Source organism: Rhipicephalus sanguineus, chromosome 9 (genome assembly GCF_013339695.2).
Source record: "Rhipicephalus sanguineus isolate Rsan-2018 chromosome 9, BIME_Rsan_1.4, whole genome shotgun sequence".
Lineage (NCBI taxonomy): Eukaryota > Metazoa > Arthropoda > Arachnida > Ixodida > Ixodidae > Rhipicephalus > Rhipicephalus sanguineus.
In genome coordinates, this window is record NC_051184.2 from 66065943 (window position 1) to 66087692 (window position 21750).

At 46.6% G+C, this 21750-nt stretch overlaps 2 protein-coding genes across 4 annotated transcripts in view; both read left to right on the forward strand.

Moving 5' to 3' along the window:
* The window catches only part of LOC119405281 (zinc finger SWIM domain-containing protein 5), a 54080-nt gene extending 37884 nt beyond the window's left edge, over positions 1–16196 (forward strand). The window contains exons 14-17 of the mRNA XM_037672098.2: positions 651–802; positions 1683–1849; positions 2115–2262; positions 3333–16196. Coding sequence (XP_037528026.1) covers positions 651–802; positions 1683–1849; positions 2115–2262; positions 3333–4141 — 1276 coding nt within the window. The 3' untranslated portion in view covers positions 4142–16196. The remainder of the gene's footprint in view (positions 1–650; positions 803–1682; positions 1850–2114; positions 2263–3332) is intronic.
* Positions 16197–18878: 2682 nt separating this feature from the next.
* The window catches only part of LOC119405277 (vinculin), a 61318-nt gene continuing 58446 nt past the window's right edge, over positions 18879–21750 (forward strand). For all 3 annotated transcript variants that reach the window (XM_037672091.2, XM_037672093.2, XM_049419244.1), the window contains exon 1: positions 18879–19134. In XM_037672091.2, the coding sequence (XP_037528019.1) occupies positions 19078–19134 (57 nt within the window). In that variant the 5' untranslated portion in view covers positions 18879–19077. The remainder of the gene's footprint in view (positions 19135–21750) is intronic.

The window sequence follows — 21750 nt, forward strand, 5'->3', positions numbered from 1 at the left end:
CAAACTCAAGCATGAAAAAGACAATTACGTAAATGTCAAAGCCTTCAAGAGTGATCCCATCCCTCCCTGCGTCTAGCACACGAGCGTGGCACAAGTGTAAATCGGTGGTTGACAATTTCAAAGCACTCGCACTCATTATAAACTGGCTTGTAGCATAGCGCCGAAACAGACAAGGACAAAAAATGAAGTAACAAACTGACACAAGGGCTTGCGTCCGTTTCGTACTTCATCTCTTGTCATTGTCTGTTTCTGCGCTATGCTTCAAGCCAGTTTACGATGAACCAACGAGCCCAAAATGTGGCACCCTTGGACACTCATCGTGCCTTGAAGCATTAGTCGATAGGAAGTATTCAGAACTTGCTGTCAGACAAAGACGATACAGTAATTACTGGACTTTGACATCCCAAAACCACGATATGGTTATGAGGGACGCCGTAGTGGAGAGCTCCGGAAATTTCGACCACCTGGAGCTTTTTAACGTGCACCTAAATGTGAATACACGGGCCTCGAGCATTTTCGCCTCCATCGAGAATGCGGCCGCCGCGGCCGGGATTTGATCCCGCGACCTTAGGGTCAGCAGTTGACAAAGACGACAGCGGGGATCTCGTATTTCCTTTCTTTGACGTTTTTCTGCTGCCGTCTGGTCGCAGGCTTCCGATCCTGGAGAACCAGGAGGAACCGGACGACCCTGGCACTGGCGTCAACGCCCCGGCTGCCAGCCGGTACCCGCGGTGGTTCACTCTGGGCCATGTAGAAGTGCAACAGTGTGCCCTGGCCTCCACCATGCTCTCTGCCGCCAAGGGTGAGCGTGGTGTCGAACATCTGGCCCTCCCTTCGTTTTGTTTGTTTAGTGCATTTACCACTTGAGCAATGCGCAGGACTGATAACACGTACTTGTAGTTCATAAATATGTGTGCAAATTGCTGACGGATTGAAACACGTACCACGTCAGCTCACCGAGTGTAATGAGTGGTATGTGCAATTGCTCAAGATAACAGCAACATGTTGCTGCGAATGTGGCCGCTAAAGGTAGTGTTGGCTCTGGTGTAAGTGTCGAGTCGGAATTACACTGATACACTCTAAGAAAAAAGGGTGTCCTTTGACTCTCTTTTTATACATGTGAGAGTCACATCTGTAGCACTCCCCTTAGAGAGGCAAGTTGACGCTCTTTAGGAGAGTCGGTGCATTGACTCTCTTTTGGAAAGTCGTTCGTTCCACAACTCTCCTAAAGAGGGTCAACGTGACTCTCTAAAGGGAGTGCTAGACATGTGACTCTCACATGTATAAAAAGAGAGTCACAGTTCTTAGAGTGTATGACGCAAACTGAAGACAGTGGAAACAGGAGTATGTGCATTACTTAGCCCTAAATTGTCACCTTTTAATCTGTGAGTACTGCACTGTTTATTTTTATATTAAAAACGAGAGTGTGTTTGATAGAAGCTTTGCTAATTCAGCATACCTTTTGTGTATATCATGTTTTTCTAGATGTTGAGTTCTTGATGTTCAGATTGTGTAGTAAAAACTCGAGAGCCGGTTGTGGTCATTGGCACCAGTCTGCTGGCTCCAGAATGAATCCCAATCGATGCATGCTGAATCAGTTCGTACAGAATACTGCCCTGAGTGACTGAAATAGCTGTCAAGATGTGTGCAAAAAGTGACTGTAGAGTTCTTGTCTTGTGCAGACGACGTGATGCGCCTGCGGACGGTGATGAAGTCGTCGCAGCGCAACATCCACAGTTCGTCGCAGTTGTTCAAGCTGGCACAGGACGCATTCCGCATTGCCGTGCCCCAGGACGGTGGTCCCAGGCACCTGGCCCTGCTCAACGTGGCCTTTGAGCTGGGCCTGCAGGTGAAAACCATTTGCCGTCCCTCGGGTTTAAAAAAATTAATTTTTTGAAGGTCTTGCTGTAACCAGCAGAAGGTCTCAACTCATATTAATAATCAGCAGCTAAAATGATTTAAAACAAATTGGATGACATTGCATATTAGACCCATATGTGCTGACGGTAAGCGATCCACTTGCAGATGTTCAGTGAGACTGGTGACCTTTGTAGTATCGCCTTTCTTGTAGAATGAGATCACATGACAGTGACGTGGCTGTTGTCAACACGCAGGTGATGCGGGTGACCCTGTCGTCACTGAACTGGCGACGTCGGGAGATGGTGCGCTGGCTGGTGACTTGCGCCACAGAGATCGGCCTGGAGGCCCTGGTGTCCATCATGCAGAAGTGGTACCAGTTCTTCACACCCACCGAGGCTACCGGTACGTTGCCCTCAGTGACTGGCTCTCTGTGCTTGCATGGTTTGCAGGTGGTGCTCTGCTTTTCGACCTGCGGGATGTAATTTTCGACTTCACTTTGAGTTCCCGAACCTGACCCTGGTTTTCAATCGACATGTCGGCATGCAGCAACTGCAGTGCTCCCGCTCTTGCGCCAAGCGCACCAGATTGCACCACTTTGGTAAATTTGGCACAATCCTGACAAACAGCTGTTATTTTGCACCTAGCTGCACCAAGATTAACGACTCCGCAAATTGTGTGTGGCCATACTGGTCCGCAGCGCGGTGTGCTGGTATCTGCTGGCATGCGCGACGTCTTTGTCTGCCGTGTTGACGTGTTGTTCCGTGCTGTGGGTCATGACACGCCCACAGCATGGGACAGCGAGGCACCACAGTAGCAAGGCCTGCCTACAGCAAAGCCTGCAATTGGGCCTTGCTGGCAGGTTTTGCAGTCTGGCTTTGCTGGTGGGCCTGCCTTGTGGGACCAGCTGGCAGGCTTAGCTGGCAGGCCTGGCTAGCTAAGTTGGGCTAACTGATAGCTGCACTAACTTGCCCAGCTATCAGTGCTACTGGCAAGCAGGCCTGGCTGGTGGGCCTGGCTGATGGGCCCGGCTGTTGTGCCGTGTTGTTGAGAAGTATTGGAAGGGCAGCCGGCTGTCCTTGCTGACTTGCCAAGCTAGCACTTAGACTACAAGCTTTTGCTAGGGGCTGCTTTTATATGCATAAACAATTAGGATATGACTCAGTGGGACTTGAACAAGTCAGATGGATATGCTAAACATTGTTTTGGGCTGTAAAGAAGACGTGCGGAAGAAGGACACACTCACATGTGATGTTTTGTGTGCATGTGCCCAAAATATACGTGTGTTTAGCAGCAAGAGAAATTGACTGTGATTATAATAGGCAGCATGAAAGGCACCATTCTTGAGACTTCTTTTGTGTTCTTTTTTTTGGTGATTAATACATCATCATCAATCTACACTAACCATCCCAAATTTTATTTTTTCAACAAGATTGTAAACATGTAGGGCTGCCTTCTTTTCCCCTTGTGCCCAGGTCCAGTGGCCACAACCATTATGTCCCACGCCACCATCCTTCGTCTCGGACTTGACTTCAACCAGCAGGAGGAGCTGTCGTCGTGCGCCCGCACCCTGGCGCTGCAATGCGCCTCCAAGGACCCCCCGAACTGCGCCCTCAACGCCCTTACCCTGTGCGAGGGGGACGCGTACGCCTTCGAGACGGCGCACCAGATCGTCGTCGACGCCGCGGGCTCCGGGGTAATGACTTCCTCGCAGTTGTTCACCGTGGCTCGGTACATGGAACACCGCGGCTACGCCCACCGAGCCTACAAGTTGGCCGTGCTGGCGACGCGCGGCGTGCAGCTCGCGTACAACCAGGATGCCCACCCGGCCATCAACGACATCCATTGGGCGTGCGCGCTCGCCCACTCTCTCGGCCGCTCCGAGCTCGCCGGGCTCGTGCCGCTGCTGGTCAAGCACGTCCAGTGCGCCACGGTGTTGTCGGACATCTTGCGCCGGTGCTCGATGGCAGCGCCGGGCAGCATGGGGACGGCGCCGCTGGACGCCAAGCGGCGCTGCGTGCGCGCCCTCTCCCTGGACAAGCCCCCACTGCGCCCCTTGCTGGACGCGGCCATCGCGGCGTACGTCAACACGACCCACTCGCGCCTGGCCCACATCTCTCCGCGCCACTACGGCGACTTCATCGAGTTCCTGGGCAAGGCACGCGAGACATTCCTGCTGGCCCAGGACGGGCACGTGCAGTTTGCGCAGCTCGTTGACAACATGAAGGCGGCCTACAAGGGCAAGAAGAAACTCATGTATCTAGTCAAGGAGCGGTTTGGCTGAGAAGGGGGCCGTCACCCACTCGAGGCAGTGCGACGTGGGCAGCCTCGGTCGGCCACATTGGCTCCGGAACGGCTTCTTGGTCGAGTGCACGGTCCCTGTTTGATGGTTCCTGGTGCGACCATTAATGCGGGCTTTTTTTCTTTCTGGAGCAGTGGCAACAATATCAAAAGGCACTCCTCGTCCACACCGGAGCTGCTTTCCCCTCGTGCTTCAGGCCTCCTGCCCCCTTCCTTTGCCTGCAGTGCGTGCAGATGCTATCTCAGAATTGAAGGAAGCCTCAGTTTGTTTCGTGCGCTGAAGCCTTTCCTTTTCCATTGGGCATCTCGACGAAGATACGCATTCCTCCGGGTCGGCCTATTTGTGCTTGACGGTGGATATTTTTTACGTTGTCCCAAAGCAGACGCGAGGGTCTGTGGAGTGGTTTTACTACTCGCGAATGTAGTGAAAAAAAAAAAGAAGTGATGCCAAACCACGATCGTTCCCCCAACGAGAGGTCTCTCTCAGAACTATTGCTTACCAAGGGCTGAAAAAAAAAAAAAAAAACGAAAAACATGGCAGGCCTGGCGAGAGACACTGGTCTTTGTTTTTAGAGTTCTTATAGTTTTAGTGATTTAATTGATTGACACAACAGCAGTATTGCGGAGAGATGTTCTCCGTCTTTTTATCTGTTGTTTCGTGCATGTTGCGTACATCTCCTCAGTGCTGCGTTTGTTGTTTGTCGTACTGCACGTTGTTTGTTCCACATAGGTTGTATCCCATCAGAGTTGTATTTGCGTTTTTTCGTGCTTCGAGTGTGTACGTTCGTCATGTTCCATGTATCTCTTTCTGTGTTTCGTTTTTTTTTTGTTTTTGTGCAGAGGACGACATGCCACCGACGTTGCTGTAGGCTACCCGCACTACCGCAGATGTTTTTAACCCACCGCGTTTAGTTGCTAGCCAAACCAATTACCCGACATGTTAGCCTCAAAGTGGCCAATCTGCTAGCGTGATTGTCTCACTTGTTTGTGAATGCGAAACTGTGGCAGGAGCTCCTCGGTCTTGCAAGCCCGAATGAAGAAGGTGCTGTTGCCGCAGCGTGCATGCGTATTACCTCTAAGCCTAGATCAAACGTAATATAAATTTGAAGAGTTCTTTCTTTTTTTTTTTTTTATTCTTGCGTGCATGGACAACCATGCATAAGAATCTGTGGGGAGACCCATCACTTGTTCATTCCTTCATTGCTCATTTTTACGTGTTCAACGTTGAATTCACCGTTCCGCAGTGGCATTGTGTCAAGTGGGCGGCCTGCACGATGGGCAGGCGGGGCGCCATTGAAGCCGCACTTGGTGAGTTTTTGTTCTATATTGTCGCGTCGTTTTGTGTTCTACCATACGTTTCGCAAACTCCGCTGGCAGTGATCTTCGTAGGCCTTTCGGAACTTCGCTCGCTTGTGACCGACGTGGCGGTCACAGGCCAGACCGACAGGCGCGTCTCAAGTCTCATGGCTGTCTATGCACCGACGTGCTGGGCTCGGTAGTGACTGTACCAAAAGTCGCTGCTGACGGTGCGAGGTCGCAACAGCGAGACGGCGGAAGTAGTCCGTAACGGTCGTCCACCTCCTATATTAGCTGTTCTAAATAATAAAGAGCTCAAGCACTTGGCCAACAACCTTGGAACGCGTTGCTGTTCCGTTTTTCTTTCTTTCTTTTACCAGACCTTGTCTCTCGCCAGAAACTGCCGGTGACGGGTGCATGTCGAGGGACGACGAGCGCGCGTCGTTTGCAATCGCGTGTAGCGACAAAGTCCCTCTCCATTCTTTTTTCTTCTTCATTTCGTAGTTCGACGACGTATTTCCGTTCACGCGACGAGTCATTTCTTTTCGTTCGGCATTGTCGGAACCGAAAAAAAAGGGGTTCGTGGCCGCTTGTACATAGTTCGCGTGTCCATCTCCGCAATATTCCAGATGCGGCACGCGCTTTCTCCGACTCCTCTCTCGTTTCTTTCGGTTGGTTCTGTAGCCATACTTTCTAGTGAAATACGAACCAGTTTGTCTCCCTAAAGTGTTTTGTGGTGATGTCTAGCTCCTTTTGTTGGCCCACTTATTCTCGCCAGAGGATGGGAAGCACGCTGTTTCCTCTGTGAGTGCCACCGTACTTTTGCCGTTCTCATTCTTAATCCCTAGACAACATTTGTGCCTTGCGGTTGTTACAGTTTCGTTTATTGTTTGTACATTTCGTTTCGTTTGCAACGTCTTTTTTCCACTTTTCTCTCTCTTCCTATATTCATTGCTTTACAATGAATTCCTTTTTTTAATATAATGTGAATATGTTCAGATACAGGATTATTTAAAAGAAAGGGGTTTTTCAGGTGTCGATGCGGCGCGCCATTCAACCGAATATTGCGCATCTACTTACTAGTGAAAAAGGAAGCAATGCGGTGTTATAAAAAAGCATGCAGTTGGGGCTGATGTTGAAGTTGATACACTAGTCAGCACTATTCGCTTGAAATGGGCCACGCAGTCACATGTAAATTTCTTGCATAGTCTTTTGTTCAGTGTTTTGTGGCGTATGGCATTGCCGATTGCTCACAAAATCTTCTAAATTGATTGCGTGTCGGCAGTAGGCGCATTTTTTCACACTCCAACACAATTGCAGTATCACCGTCTGGGTTGCCAGGTCGAAAAGACAAGAAATAGCCAGAAAATTAGAAAAACTAGCCAGAAAGTAGCTAACTTCAGCCAAAGGCATCAAAAGTAGCCAAAAGTAGCCGAATGTGTATGAAAACAACTGCGACATTTTGATTTAAACAACTAAATGCTAAAGCCCTTTGGTGAAAATGTTAATTAGGGCAGCATGAACCCTTCAAAATCAGAATTGCTGAGATTCAAGCATAAATTGTTGACTTTTGCAATCATTTCGTGCAGGATAACGAAGTGTTTGTGCTCTTGCAACAATGACACTCTCTTCACGGGTCTTGCGTGTCTTTTCTTAAAAGCAACAATAAAAACGAGCACAGTAGGAGTGTGCTCGAAATCGCATGCTGCTGGGATTGAAGCATACATTGTCACTTTCGCAGTCACTTGCGTGATGAGGAAGTTCAAGCAGTTAGAGGGATTTAAGTGAAACAGTGAATCGGTTTAGATTGATAAGTTGTACTCTGAGAACTCTAATGTAGTTAATTTCGCCATCATAGGTTTATTAATGTTTAATTTCTAAATTTCACTCTGAAATCGCCGCATGTGACATCATGAATTTCAAAGTGTATATTTTTAAAATTTTGGCGACATTGGCTGAACGAAATTTCCTGAAACTTGGTATGTTACGTCCCTGGCTCCCTCAGAGGACAATGTACTTAATTTTTATGGATTAGGAACTATGCAGGACCCAGTAGATGCCGTCAAAATCTATGAGATCACGGCGTTCGGTGCGGCAATTTCAAGGTGGCATCGCCAGGCGCGTTTTTTTTTTTGCGCGTGTTCTTGCTTCCAAGCATCTTCCCGTGGCAAGCGCGGTGACTTTGGAATTGGGAAAGAGTAATTTACGAATTTCAGAAAAATCCTTTTTCTCTTTAGTGTCTCTTTAACAGTCCTGTGTCGCGGTTCGTACCCAATACCAAGAAATGGCGCAAGTAGCCTGTTGGATGACCTATTTCTAATGTTGATGAGTGCAGAGCACTTAGTTGCAGAGCATCCTGGATGTGTAGCACTTTGGAGCGTCCTGTTCACTTCCAACTACGGTTTAATTTAAAGTAGTGTTCAGCACTAGGCGGTCTGCAAAATGAGGCTACATGCAACAGTTTTCCCCGAGTCTCAGGCACATATCCGAAACCCTTTTGTGTAACGCAAGTACTAAAATCAATTTCGGAAGCTGGAAACATGACTTGGCTACTCTGTTCTGATGCCGTTTACTTGAACGTCAGTCGCGTACCATCACCAGATATTGATAACTTGGCTTAACTGAGGGAACAAGAAAGTAGCTAAAAAGTAGCTAAGTTGCCGAAATGTTTTTTTTCTGCCACGGCCAGCCTAAAAAATGTAGCCAAATTGTCGCAAAGTAGCTAAACCTGGCAACCCTGATCACTGTCCTTTCTAATTATCACAGAGTACTGTCATTATCCAAGCTGGATGTCACTTTAATTCAGGGAGGACCAATTAATCGCTGGAAACATACTATTTTCATGTACAGTACGTTGAAAATGTCTACGAGCAATGCTTCCATGGCCAGAGTTATTCGGTAGTGACTACTGCTCAGTGTGACGGCTTTGCAGCTAGGGAACTTTGCCGTAGAATGCGTGGTCGCGGGTTTCTGGGAGAAAGCTGGCTTTCCTGCATGTGCTTGCAGTCGAGTTTGTTTTTGCAGTGTTGTAGTGGAAAAGTTTTATTGCGGTATTGGAGTAGAATTCTTGCACACAATAGAGAACTAGACATATGGACCTACTCAGATTGCGCTTGATAAGGGAAGCTGCAACATTTTGCCATGGTTGTCCTTGGCTACTCCACAGTAGCGGCTACTCCACCATTGTGGCTACTGCTTAGTAGTGAATGCAGAAAATGAAATGTGCGGCCGTCCTGAGCTCATCTGTGGGAGGTGAACAGTTAAGAATATCAGATGGTGAGAATTAATCGAAGGCTTCACATTATCGAGTCCCTCATAACTCGAGTTCCCTACTACAGTATGCCTTGCAGTAATGCCCCAGTGCTTGCACCTAAAAACCCAGAATTGAATAATAGTAAGTTGTTCTGCAAAACAAACAAAAAAACACGAGGCTATGCAAAAAAAGATCGAATATATTGTCTCCTACTAAGCCTATTTCCAATCCTATATTTTTATTCGCGCCTTATAAAAAAAAAGCATGCTACATGTTGAAAGTGGTATTTTCTTTTTAAGCGGTTCAACGTGGCGCCACTTCAGTCATTCAACGTTGTTCGTCAGGGGCACTTGAATCGTCATTGGTACGTACTTGCCACTCTTGCAGTGCTCCTTTCGCAGATGACTACAAAGCAACATTACTGCCACGTCTTTTTCTGTGCAAAATGGTTGGTGTGAGGGATGTATCGCTCCATCTGTTCCTTCAACGAAGGCCTTGCTTTCCAAGTTTTCTCTCCTCACATCCCTCCTGCATGTGCCCAACTGTTGAGAGGCTCCCATCTCCCTGAATCTCTCGTCAGGTGATCTCTCCAGCAGCGTATCAACATATCGTACAGTTTTGCGCCATCACTAAGCATCTCGCTTCGCGATGGCCCCGTAAAAGCTTCCGGTTACGAAAGTGTGCTGCGTGTGTGGTCTACATTTCAGCTGAAGACGAAAGGGGTACTGGTAACGACTGGTGACGAGAAACAAAAGTGCGTAGAGGCAATGATTGGTGTAGGTGCTTGTTCTGGGCATATTTTTTTCTTGGTCTGCGCATCGAGTTCCATGCAGCTGTTTTGTGATGCCAGAACAGACTGTTCTAAAAGCTGTGTGCTGTATTTTCGAACGGTTCTCCTACAAAAATGATGGTTATTCTTTGTCTGCCTCCTTGTTCAGACATTACATAGTAACAGCCACGTGATGTGATGCTGATTTTGGATGCTTTCTATTCCTAATTAGGCATCTGTTGATTATGTTACGTTTCATCGTTATGCTTCACATTTTCCGCACTTCTCCTTTGTGTGTGCTGTTGTCGAAATGTGTTGTGGAACCCCCGAGTCCTTTTTAGAACACTTTGTTAATGGCACTTTGCGGGTCTCTTGCCATGTGTTTAAGTGCCTTGTGTTACACTGTGAAAGCCACTGCTTTTTCTTCGTTTCTTTTTTCAATGCCGCCTAGTAGAGCCGAACAGCAACCTGAGGATCTATAGGTCAGCATTTCAAGTACATCTCGTAGCATACTGTGTGCCTTTAGCTGCAACTTTTGTATCTCTGTTATCTAATTTTATTTTACATGAAGTCATTCTTTTTACGCCCCCTTGACCAACGTCTGCAGGTTTTCAGTACATAAGCCGAATTAAGTACATAGGCCATATCTCGGCCCCATTTATTGCTGGGTCATGGTCAGTGACTTCAGCTTAGTAAGGCCGATCAAAAGGTATGCAAAAGAATAGAAATGCCATGAAAAATGTTGTTTTCATGAATTATTGTAGATCATAGCTAGGATACACGCTACGGGATACCAACTTTGCAACTTAGTGCAAATGTAAAAAAAAAGGAGAGAACCATCTATTGACAGACTGTGTTTACCTAGGTACCGTAGAAAAAAAAAAAAACATTGTGTACAGCATGCCTTGGTAATGGCGTTTCGAAGCATCTGTGAGTTGCACTGACTAACTTGGCTCTTCTTTGGCAGTTCGTGCAAAACGTTTTCTGTGCAAGAAATCTAGGAAAACTTCACCATTCCGATTGAAGCCGCTTGCCAAGGAGTGCTTCATCTATTCCCTTGACAAGCTAGGTTTGTGACCGAAGAATTCATCTTGGTGCAGATATTGGACTTGCGATCACTCCCTTTCTAAAGCAGTAGCTCTGACATTCAAACTAACCAGAAGCGCCAGCATACGAAAGCGAAACGTCCACAAAACTCATTGGCGGGAAGTCATAAGTGCTAGAGGCTTAAGACAGGTGAGCCGCTCAAACGTGTTCCTTAAAAAAAAAACTGCAAAGTAAACTTTCCCGTTCATAGACGAAGACGACATTTTTTTTCCCTCTTTCTTCGAAGTTTGTTTTTTCAATGACGCGGAATTGGTGTTCTTCATAACAAGGCGCGCCACCGCAGTGCAGTACTCCCGTGAAGCTTTCCTCAAGGATTTAGGCAAAACCTTCTAGAGTAATTAATTTGGTTAAGACTCATCCTCGGCACACAAATATTTAAGGTAGTGGCCAAGCAGCATGCGTGGTTAGCATTCCTGCTTACTAGACCCACTGCAACAGCTACAATGTCCCACAGCCTCATCGTATCCTCGAAAATTTCTGTGCTCGATCCTTCGGCACTCGTCTGGCTTCTCGAAAGCTGTACCGTGCCAGAGACAATCCGGGCTCGTTGCCCCGATTGTCATGGTCTAGTTTCGAAACCAGAATGCGCACGTCACTCTGCACGGCTCTTAACTCGACGGAACGACAATGCCTTTTACGGAGCTGCCGCTGTTGCCTACCTCACAATGAGCTATGCCAAAGACGGACCGGAGCTTCCATGTGACGATGATGCCTTTCTCACGTTTCGCGCATCACGCATATATTTTCTTTTTTCAAGGATCTCACGCTCCTCCTGAAAAAAGCATCGACCGTTCCATTCTCGTTAAGAGCCCTGCGGGGGCGATCGGTTAGTCAGGGTGATCCACTCGCATTGTGCGGCGTGACGGGCCCAACTACGCGTTGTGTGTCTTTTTGCATTTCAAAGCCTCGCTGTGACTTTTAGACCACTTTCGTTTGTGCATTTGTTGTTTCTTCTTATTGATGCTGATGCGAATGTGATGCAGCACGCAGGAATGATGTTTCGGTAGTTCCGTCATATAGTGAAAACAGTTTTGTTCTGAGAAAACTGTTTGGCTTGCACGGACCACACGTTGCAACCACAAAAGAAATGCACAAAAGGCATTCCGGCAAAGTACCCGCACAACCGGTGACAATGCAACGAAACCCTTGGCTTATGTGTAGGGCACCATTTAGTTACAGCCACAGCATCAAGCGTGCAAGAACTCGTTGGAGACCAGTGGTTGAGCGTGCGCAAGAACCTAAGTCCTTTCAAGCAGCAACGAAATAATTCAAGGTGATGAAAAAAAAGAATGTTGCCTTTGAAATAGCCAAAAAAAACAATGGTGTAGCGCAAAGTGGCTTTGTCTCTTTTGCCGAAGACTGTATGTGTAGCTGAATTTACCATTTCGGTAGAGTCCTCGACTCTTACATGCAAGAGGTGTGCTTAAGTTTTGCTTTTTACCACTAGTTTGTGCTGGCCTCTGGATTTGTTTGCCCCAGTGTTATTATCTATCAGAAACGGGAGTTACGAGGCAGTTTGTCCGGCTGCATAGCGTCTTACTTTTGCATTCTATTGAGCCAACCTTTTGCTTTATTCACACGATGTCTCTGCTGTTGTTGCCGAAGTTTGTTGCTGTTTGTGTGAGTGAGGTATCTGTTTTTCGTCTGTTTTACGTGAGCGAAACTTTTATTTTACGTGCCCGCCTTGTAAACGAGCATCAGTATCATTCCGTAATTGTACCGAAAAGCGAGGCAGGCCTCCAGCAGTATCAGTCAACGATCTACCTCTGTCGGACAAGGAAAAAAAAAGGCAAACAAAAAGGACAGTTGTGGCTGTGAAACGTGCAAGCATCAGCGAAATTTTGTCTCTACTTCACCATACAACTTCAACGCGCTGTTAAGTGGTGTTGACTCTAATGTAGTGCCCCGTTAATTTAAACAGCCAAGCTCGGTATGCTCCATTGCAACAGCAGACAAGCATTTTAGCCATATCGTGCATAAAACCTACATAAAAGTCTGGTGTTTCCTGCTTGATGTGGTTGGCTGCAAGTGCAATCGCGTTTGCAGTGCCACGATCTCGCGCTTGCAAGCTCAAGCCCTACAGTCAGCTAGTGAACTTATGCTCACTTTATGACTCACTGTGATCACTATGAGTTGACTAAAAGATTTGCTGGATAACTAAAGTGCTTGGTAGATCATTCGGTTATGAAAAAATTTTGCTTCGTAATTAGAATCCTTCACCTAAGCTGCTTTATTGTTTTGTATTGGCACATTGCCTTGAGCATGAGGCACTTATGCTTATTTGTTATTTTTCACTGTTTTGCAAGACTCACCCACGAGTCACTTGAGCATAAGTGTTATTGAATCACACCCAAGAAGCACTCTCTTCTGCAGTAGGTTTCATATGAACTCACGAGTCATGAGAAGCGCCTGTTCTTTTGCCGCCAAGCCGCAACGCGCCATGAGACGCGATCGAGCATATCTGCCTTTTCCTAGCATTAATGCAGATTTGAACCTATAGAATGTGACTTTGTTTAATCACTTGGAAGACGTCACAAAAGGATCTTTCGGCAAATGTGATATCCATTTCGGCAAAGTTTAGCTGGTGACATTGGGCACTGACTCTGAAAAGGGGAATCGCGCAAGAATGTTTCAGAGAATGGTCTCTACTTGTGGTGCAGCGAACTATTGTATGTTTGCCTTTTAGGCCCAAACTGCCTGGGACATTGTACACGTGTCCGACTGCGTGTCTGTGTCACCATTCACGTCTCGTAATTGGATAGAGCTTGTCGCGCGAGTCACGCATGAGAGGTGCACACGGCAATGATTCAGCCAGAAGGTATCATTGCACGCGCCTCAGTTACCGTGCACAAATGCACGTCGGCACGCTTGTACACTGATTCGTCGCATGCATAAAGGCCACGAGGCGGGCTAGGTGATGGCAAGGCGTAGGTGGACACGTGTGCAGTCGTCTGTGCAGTTTGGCATTTGATCTTTTTCCTGGTTGTCATTTTCCTGAATTCTTCATTTGCAAAGCCAGTGAGGACCAAGCAATGCAGGTTTTGTTTGTGGCTCCGTTATGTACGGTTTTGTGTCATTTTTAGTGTTCTGTTGAGCGTATGCTACGTATAGATATATACATATATATATATATATATATAAACAACTTGTGCAAGAAGAGAGTGTGTGTGCATGTGCGTTTCATGTCTCAGCGACACTGACGTCGCGATCATCGTCATCATCATCATAGACGAGAGTGTGTGTGAAAAACCATACGCGCATTGGTTTGCATGTGTTCACTTGCTCGTGGCAATTCTGTCTCTTTGACGCTGTATCTCTGAAGAAATATCATGTACAGGATATATTGCTTGGATAAACCATCGACGACAAGAGTTGGCGACGCGACTTCCCCGTTGCTGATGGACATGTTTGCAATTGCCCCCTTCGCCAACTCTCCCCGCCTCCCCGTTTTTGTTTTTTTCTCTTCTATAAAATCTTCCAAGTGATGCGCTTATCTATCTACGAACGCTATGCAACATGAGAAACAGATGACAAAAGAACACACCAGGTGACTGGAAAGAACGACCAACAAGGATGTGCTTCGAAGGGACTCTCGCGGCGCGTTCATCTTGAAACTGGTGCAGTGCGGTGTCTGTGTGGCGTTGGGGGGGTGTGAAGAGCTCCGCCCGTCTCTGAAACTGTCGTGCTGTTGGCTTTGGACTCGTGGTTAGTTTGACTCGCGTCCCGTCGCGTGTTGTGCGCGCGCTCGGATTCTGCAACGTGTCTGGAGCAATACGACGGGCAACGACCGAAGCTGCCGCTGCAAGACTACGGCAAAAAACACACTGGTGTGCGTGCCTGCTTGCCCGTGAACTGTTGTGTGTAACGTTTCTTGCTGATGTACCTTTTTTTTTGCCCCCTCCCCCCCCCCCCCCTCTATTGCTAGTGCATGTCTTTGTTGCGAGTGTGTGGCCGTATTACTTTTTGGCATTAATTTGGGGGGCCATCTGTGTATTCGTTGCTTTGTTTTTTTTTTTCTGTATGCCATCGTTTGTCATGTGTTCCGATTAGAAGCCTACCCTCCCTCAGGACAGATTACGAGTGCTGCTGGTTTGCCTGCTTGCAGTTACGAAGGAGCTTGAATGCTAAAAACTTGCGGATTCAAAATTCCTGTTTACTGCTGTTCATTCTAATTTGCTTCGACAATGCCGCGATAATTCGGTATTATGCTATTCCTTAATGAAGAACTCAGTACCGTGTAACTTTCTTACTATTAGACATCATGTGTGGCCACTGTGAGCGTATGTACTGACATAATTGTGGCTAGCGTATCATTAGCCCGAATGAAAGAATTTTGGCTGTGTGCCATCACACCACAAGCATTAGGAAAATTTGCACAATCCAACCTACTGTTTTCAAGGTAATCTGCTGCTCTGCTCTGGCAATGTGAGTGGGCCTACAATACGGCATTTGTAGTGTTGCTGAACGCCGTTGATTACGCTCGATGTAAATCTTGACAGTATGCTGTAATTATGTAGGAGCTTCAGCACAGATAACACTAACATTGTTCATCAGGTGCGAAATACTGAAAAATTTGATTAAAATTAACTGATATGTCACATAATCGGGTTGTGGTTTTGGCGCATAAACTCTCAGAATTTAATTTATTTTTCTCGTTTTACATGAGAAAAACTAATATGCCGTGTGAAATGGGGACAGTGGTGTCATAATTGGGACGTAGTGAGAGTAAACACGAAAGAGGCAGCATCGCCTAACTCATCATAAACAAATTGATAATTGCGCTTGAAATCTGATTCACCTCGAAGCATAATATTTGCACTTCAGTTGCTTTCTCTCGTGCCTCTGCCTCTCGTAGCAGTCACACTTGTTTTTCCATTTTGTCTTCTAAGGCTCAGAAAACTTCGTAGCCAGCGTTTTGTCTTCTCTTGAATATACAAGAGGGCCGAAGGCCGCGGTATTGAATCCCGACCGCGGTGGCCGCATTTCGATGGACGCGAGATCCTAGAGGCCCGTGTACTTAGAATACGGTGCACGTCAAAGAACACTAGATGGTCAAAATTTCCGGAGCCCTCCACTACGGCGTCGCTCATAAACATATCGTGGTTTTGGGACGTAAAGCCCCAACAGCTATTTTTATTATCGAATTTACAAAAGTGAATAAACTTTACAGGTATTACAGATCCACCAGTTCTGAGCTTCAAGTTCCTTTGTGATTTTCAACGTGCCCCGTGGCAAGCGCTTTATCCATAGCAATGAACGTAGCGCATACCCTATGTGTAAGAAAGTGCTGTTGAGCGATTGTTTTGTTTGCATTTGCTTTGTATCCTTGCCTCATACCTCATCGCGAAAGCATGTCCATCCCACCTACCTGATTGGCTGTGTTTGTTGAACCATTGTTATTCCTGCGTCTTTGTTTTCTCTTTTGCATCCTTTTTTTTTTTTGTCGGTCAACACTCATCAGCTGATGGAATGTAACCGGTCCACCTGTGTTATCACTATTTATTCAAATGGATATTTAAAGTGTCCGCGTTGAAACAATTGAAGGGCAAAATGTGTGGTGGTGTATGAGCATTGAGTGACTATGACCTTCTGAATAAAAAAAAATGTCTCAAACTGCTCTCGGCCGTAACTGTTTTCTAAAATAATGTGAAGACACCCGTTTCACCTATCGGGCAGTTGATATTCACAATTAGTTACAGGCGTACGAATTATGAATTAAAACTACTGCATGTGCCGTGTCGTGTGTAACAGACGCATCGATGAACAAAGTTATTAAGAGAGTCTTTGTTTGCCCGCAAACTTATTACCAGAGCCCAGGGCCGTAGCCAGGGGGTTGAACACCCCCCCCCCCCCCCCGAAATTTTTTGATTTTGCATGTGCATATATACACATGCACATACAAACACACGCACGAACATACAAAAAGGATGGTTGAATCCCCCCGAAAAAAATTTCTGGCTATGCCAGAGCTGCACGTGTGAGCGGCTGGATTGGTGGCACACAAAGATCAGTTAGGTAGATTCAGAACTATTATTGCAGTAACGAAGTGTATTATACTGTGCTGCTTGCATCAGACTTCAGAGTGGCATAGTTGTGAACGCTGTTGCAATTTGAAATGGTTTTTCGACAAGAGCACCTGCAGAATACAAAAACACACCTAAAAGCATTGCAGTTAGAAAACCATCTCGAGGTGCTGCTCTCGTCTTCTAGTAACCCGGTTTTGCGCAAATGGTGTGCTTAAACTCTTCACTGACTGGATCGATGATACGGATGTAAGGTGCTGCGGATACGATGTTAAACCACAGGTTGTAGTATTCACCCACTACAATGGCAGATGAGTGCTTACTAGGCTTTGGGCTTGTGTTAAGTGCACTGTTCTGTGCATCAGCTTATATGGAATATACATACCCGCAATGCTTGGATGTTTTCATAGAAGACTTGCCTAAAGCAGGAACAGTGAGCATCGAGCTGATATGTCATGTAAGGCTGACTCTTGGGAGAAAAAGAACATCATTTGTGCATGTTCAGTTAAAGCTTATGTCTGTTTTGAACCCCCTCAAGCTCTCAAGGTGCGGAGTTTATGTTCATTATTTACGCTGACATTCATTTTGGCACATAAGCTGCGCTGACTTTTAAACAGTAAACGGTCGATACATACGTAAAACAGTGGGATTTTTGTGTTCGCCGAAAGAACACAGACTACTTATTTAGTGCACATTCTTCATTATATGGACTTCATCACTACAGTCTTGCATACCACTCTTGCAGTGAAGGTGCTAGATATGCTTGAGGGGTAAAAAATTTCTGAGCTGTCCTAGTTGGGGGGGGGGGGGACTATCAAGTGAAGGTGAATCGTTTTAACTGAGAAATTGATCGGGCAGAGATTTGCAGCGCTTGAAGCAATCTCGAGATGCTTATAGGTCGCGGTAAATGTTATGCTCATTTGAACTAGCATTTCAAAAATGATATCTACGTAGGCTGGAGCTTTGTAATGATGATGCCAATTCTAAGAATTGTGCTCTCCTGTACAAATACTACCAATGGCAGATAATTCTGGGAAAGTTTGATTGAAATCAGAGGAGCTAGACCGCTATTTCATTCACATGTCAAAGCTCAAATTTACAATCTTTTGTTATTGCTTCAGATATTGCAGTTGGCATGAATGTTAAAAATATGTTTTCAGCATGTAAGGGCATGTACTACAAGAAAAATTGTGAACTCGCTTAAATAGTAAGACACAAAAATATTGCCAAGAAAGGTTACTTTTTTTTTTTTAGCCTCTTGCTCAAAAGCCAAGCTTGCCATTTTGTTTGTGTGGCTAGCTATTAGTTCTCGCAGTTTTTTGTAAATTGGTTAGGTACATAAAGTATACATGGAAGTAAAGCTATTTTGTTTGCACACAAAATCGCAACATGCGCAAATGCATAGTTACGAGAAATTTTGGACTCTCCTCTTTGTAAAAATTTGTTCCTTCTTTTTTATTTTTAGTTTATAGCATTAACCAAGTGAAAAGGAGCAGCCGCCGCCAGCAAACCACCAACATCAACACCTCCACTTATTTGTTAGCTAAAAAAAAAAAAAGTTCAATACGAATATTGTAATGGCGAATAAAAATGTTGCTGAAGTAATAAAAAAATGTAGTAGCAGCTCGGGTATGACCTCTTTGAAGCCCTTATCAAAAACATCCACCTAGAAAAATCGCCGTACCAATTCGACCAATCAGTCACTTCCGTGTTATCTAGTTGGCTCGTGATTGGTTGGTTTCACTAATCTCGCCGCAGACGACACCAGCGACGCTTTGCTGGCTGTGTGAAATCAAGATACGGCGCCACCGATGCTACTGTGTGAATACATCGAACGGCACTTGCGGTGTCGAGCTCCCTGCAGGCTAAACCCACACTCACGAAATCGACGCAACACACGCGCACGGGAGCGCGCTTTTTTCCATTGTACGCGCCGCCCACGGATCTCCGCGAAAGGAGAAGTGGGTCACTTTCGCTTTCTCATGTCGAGGACGTTTCAGCAGTTTCAGTTTCATTCCTGCGCGCACGGCGCGTAGCGATTTTCAAACGCCATTTTACGAGCGAATACGGCCCACAAACACAACGAAAGAGCATGCCAATTCTAGGATTCGTTAGAAATTCTCAATCAGAACTCGAAAAGTCGTTGAACGTGATCTAAACGAGGCTGTTTCCACGATTTTCGAAGGCAGGCGTACGCGTCGAAAAGGCTTCGCGCCTGGCGGCCCCTAGGGGACGCCTCGGTCGGCCTTGCCGAAATAGGCGCTATCTGGGATTGCTTGTTTTGCGGGGAGCGGCTGGCTGCAGGGGTGTGTGTGTTTATGCTCGGCGGCATTTCGAGCTAAGGATACTTCTTTTACGAAGACCCGTTTATCCCACGGCTCGTCGTCCGACGTGCACGTTATCTGCTGACGGAGACAAGTCCGGAACGCACCTTCGAAACGGAAACGCGACAGCGGTAAACACATCCGAACATGCCGGTGTTTCACACCAAGACCATCGAGAGCATCCTAGAGCCCGTAGCGCAGCAGGTAAGCACGACGGAAGCCCGCGAATGGCTGTTGAGGGGGACAAACGGTGGTGTCGACTGCTCGCAGCGTTGCTGTCAACCCACGCCTCACCTTCCAGGTGTGTCGATCGAGTTGATCAGCTTGCTCACGGTTTCGGCTGATGCTGCAGCGTTACGTAGCTTGTTACATTCGGTGCGAGTTCCTAAACCGGCGTACGGATGCAGCATGTTATTGCCAGAGGGAAAGGGGATTGTTGAAGAAACGCAGGCGGCCCCCGTGTCGGAGGTGGCACGCCCGATGGCACATAAGTGCACCATTGTTCTGAAGTTGACGCGAAACAGTAGTGCTCTCGCGGTGTGAATGACATTGGGTGGAAGAGCGTGTATTTATCCTTTCAGAATGGAAACGCCCTTGTTTTCAACGACGTTTCGGACTCCGCGTTGATAATACGTGCTGCGCCGAAGCGGCTGTCAGGGGGATTTATTACATAATGGGGAGCGCGGTGTCAGATATCTCACGCAGTGCAAGCTCGGCGTCGTTCTGGTTTCGCGGCTGTAACAGTACGTTGCCAAAGCTTGTTCGCTGCCAAGACGGGGTCACTGAAATCTGTCCACTCTGTCATTCGTTAAAGCCGTGCATCACGCTACACTGATACTCCGTGGCCTTCTCGACTAGGCTGGCTGTGGATGTCGACGGTTGACTCGGCCGCTTGTCATTTTGAGAGCCACTTGAAAAGGAGAATCGTGTCAATCGTAGTACTGTCGCCGTGTCGTGGCAATGCTCAAGTTGCTCAAGTCCCAAGCTGAGTCAGCTTCGAGAAAGCGATAACAGCGCTCCGGCGTCGAATCATAAAAGGAGTGAGCATGGCTCACTCTTCTCTCTGTTCGATGATATCATCATCGATGCGTCGTCTGCTGTCGTGACTTATGGGGAAGGGAACTCCTAATTGGCGTAATACGAAACCACACTTGTTTCCACGTTTAGTGGTCCGCACGCGTTTTCACCCGCGTATCGAAACTTGGACGGGACGCAAAATCGCTCACGCGATCGAGCTAACAAGCAGTCCATGTTGATGAATCTCTCCTTCGGGGTAACGGGGTCTACCTTCACGCATGGGTGACGCTTCGGTGACAGGTGTGCGTGTGACGACACCTCAGCGAAAAAAAATAAATAGAAGAAATTTTGCAGTCTCTCCTCCCCTCCCTTTGTTGCTATAATTAAGTCATCGCCCCCCTCTAACTTTTCCGTTTGTATATAACTTCTCTAAAAGCTTAGGCGCGTCTCGATTTGCGGGGGCATAGACATGGTTACAGTGTAGACATGGTGTTTTGTCTAACTTCGCGCTTCAAAAAGAACCTTGTTGCCTCATACGTTTAGATGGTAATGACCGATTGGGAACGCGAAGCGTTCGGCTCGATTTACGACTTAGCGGAGTGTCTGTAGGAATGTTGTTATTGTTCGTTCAGGTAGCGACGTCGAATTATTGCAAAACTAGCAAAGGTGCCCACGCTACGCGGGTGGAATACGCCGCTAAATCATTTCGGCGCCCACGTTGGAGTCGCGAAAAAGCGTTGCCAACAACCATTCGATGCCGTGACGACATAGATGCGAGCAGTCGATAACATATATAAAAAAGAAAATTCGCGCGACAGTCGGCGAGTGTCCGTAGGTGTTCGCGATTGGGAAAGCGCTCGGCGCAAACTTCTTTTTAAGGTATTCACGACCCAGTGAAATCCGTGTAACTGTGAATTTGGTGTATGTGGCTCAAACGGCGCATGTTTCGCTTATTCCTGAATTAATTTACGCTTGAACAAAATCGGGACCCGTGTACTAGGCACGATGGTAAAGCACACACACACACACACACACACACACACACACACACACACACACACACACACACACACACACACACACACACACACATATATATATATATATATATATATATATATATATATATATATATATATATTGACATATGCACGTAACACAACATTACGGAGTGTGCTGGTCGCAGTTCTCTAGGTTTCGGATTTGTTCGGTGCCATGTTTCAAAAATTGTGCGCTCCTTGCCATAGCTTCATTTTTATTAAATTTATTGGCACACCACCGTGTACCCCGAGATCGAATTAATGACTGGTATAATTCGGTGGACTAGGCTACAAGCTAAAGCAGTTTTTTTTTTTTTTTTCGTTGTTAAGACGGCCTGAAGCCCATGCGAAGGGCACTGCAGTACAACATATTAAAACGTAGCACTTACGTAACATAAATTAATAGTCTAGTGATCGGAAAAATAAGGCAGCGTCGAATTACATAACAGACCGGCTCCCGCGCGCCAGGTTCTGAGTTGATCAACCTCGCGACCGTGTTGTGAAATATCAGAAAAAAAAAGGATATATGAGGCAGTCTGGGCCTCGCTTATCGACACTGACATTCGTGGCGGAGGTGGAAGGCGCCTTCAGCGAATAGGTGCGGCTGGTAATAAGCAAAAAAAAAAAAAAAAACCCAGATTCCTCTAAAAGAAAGAGCGCGGCACTAGCAGACGCCCCATGGAGCAAACGAAGCGGAACTGGCCGCCATCTTGGAAAAGCAAAAAGAAAACGCGTCGGTGGCGCCATCTGCTTAGCTGGGTCA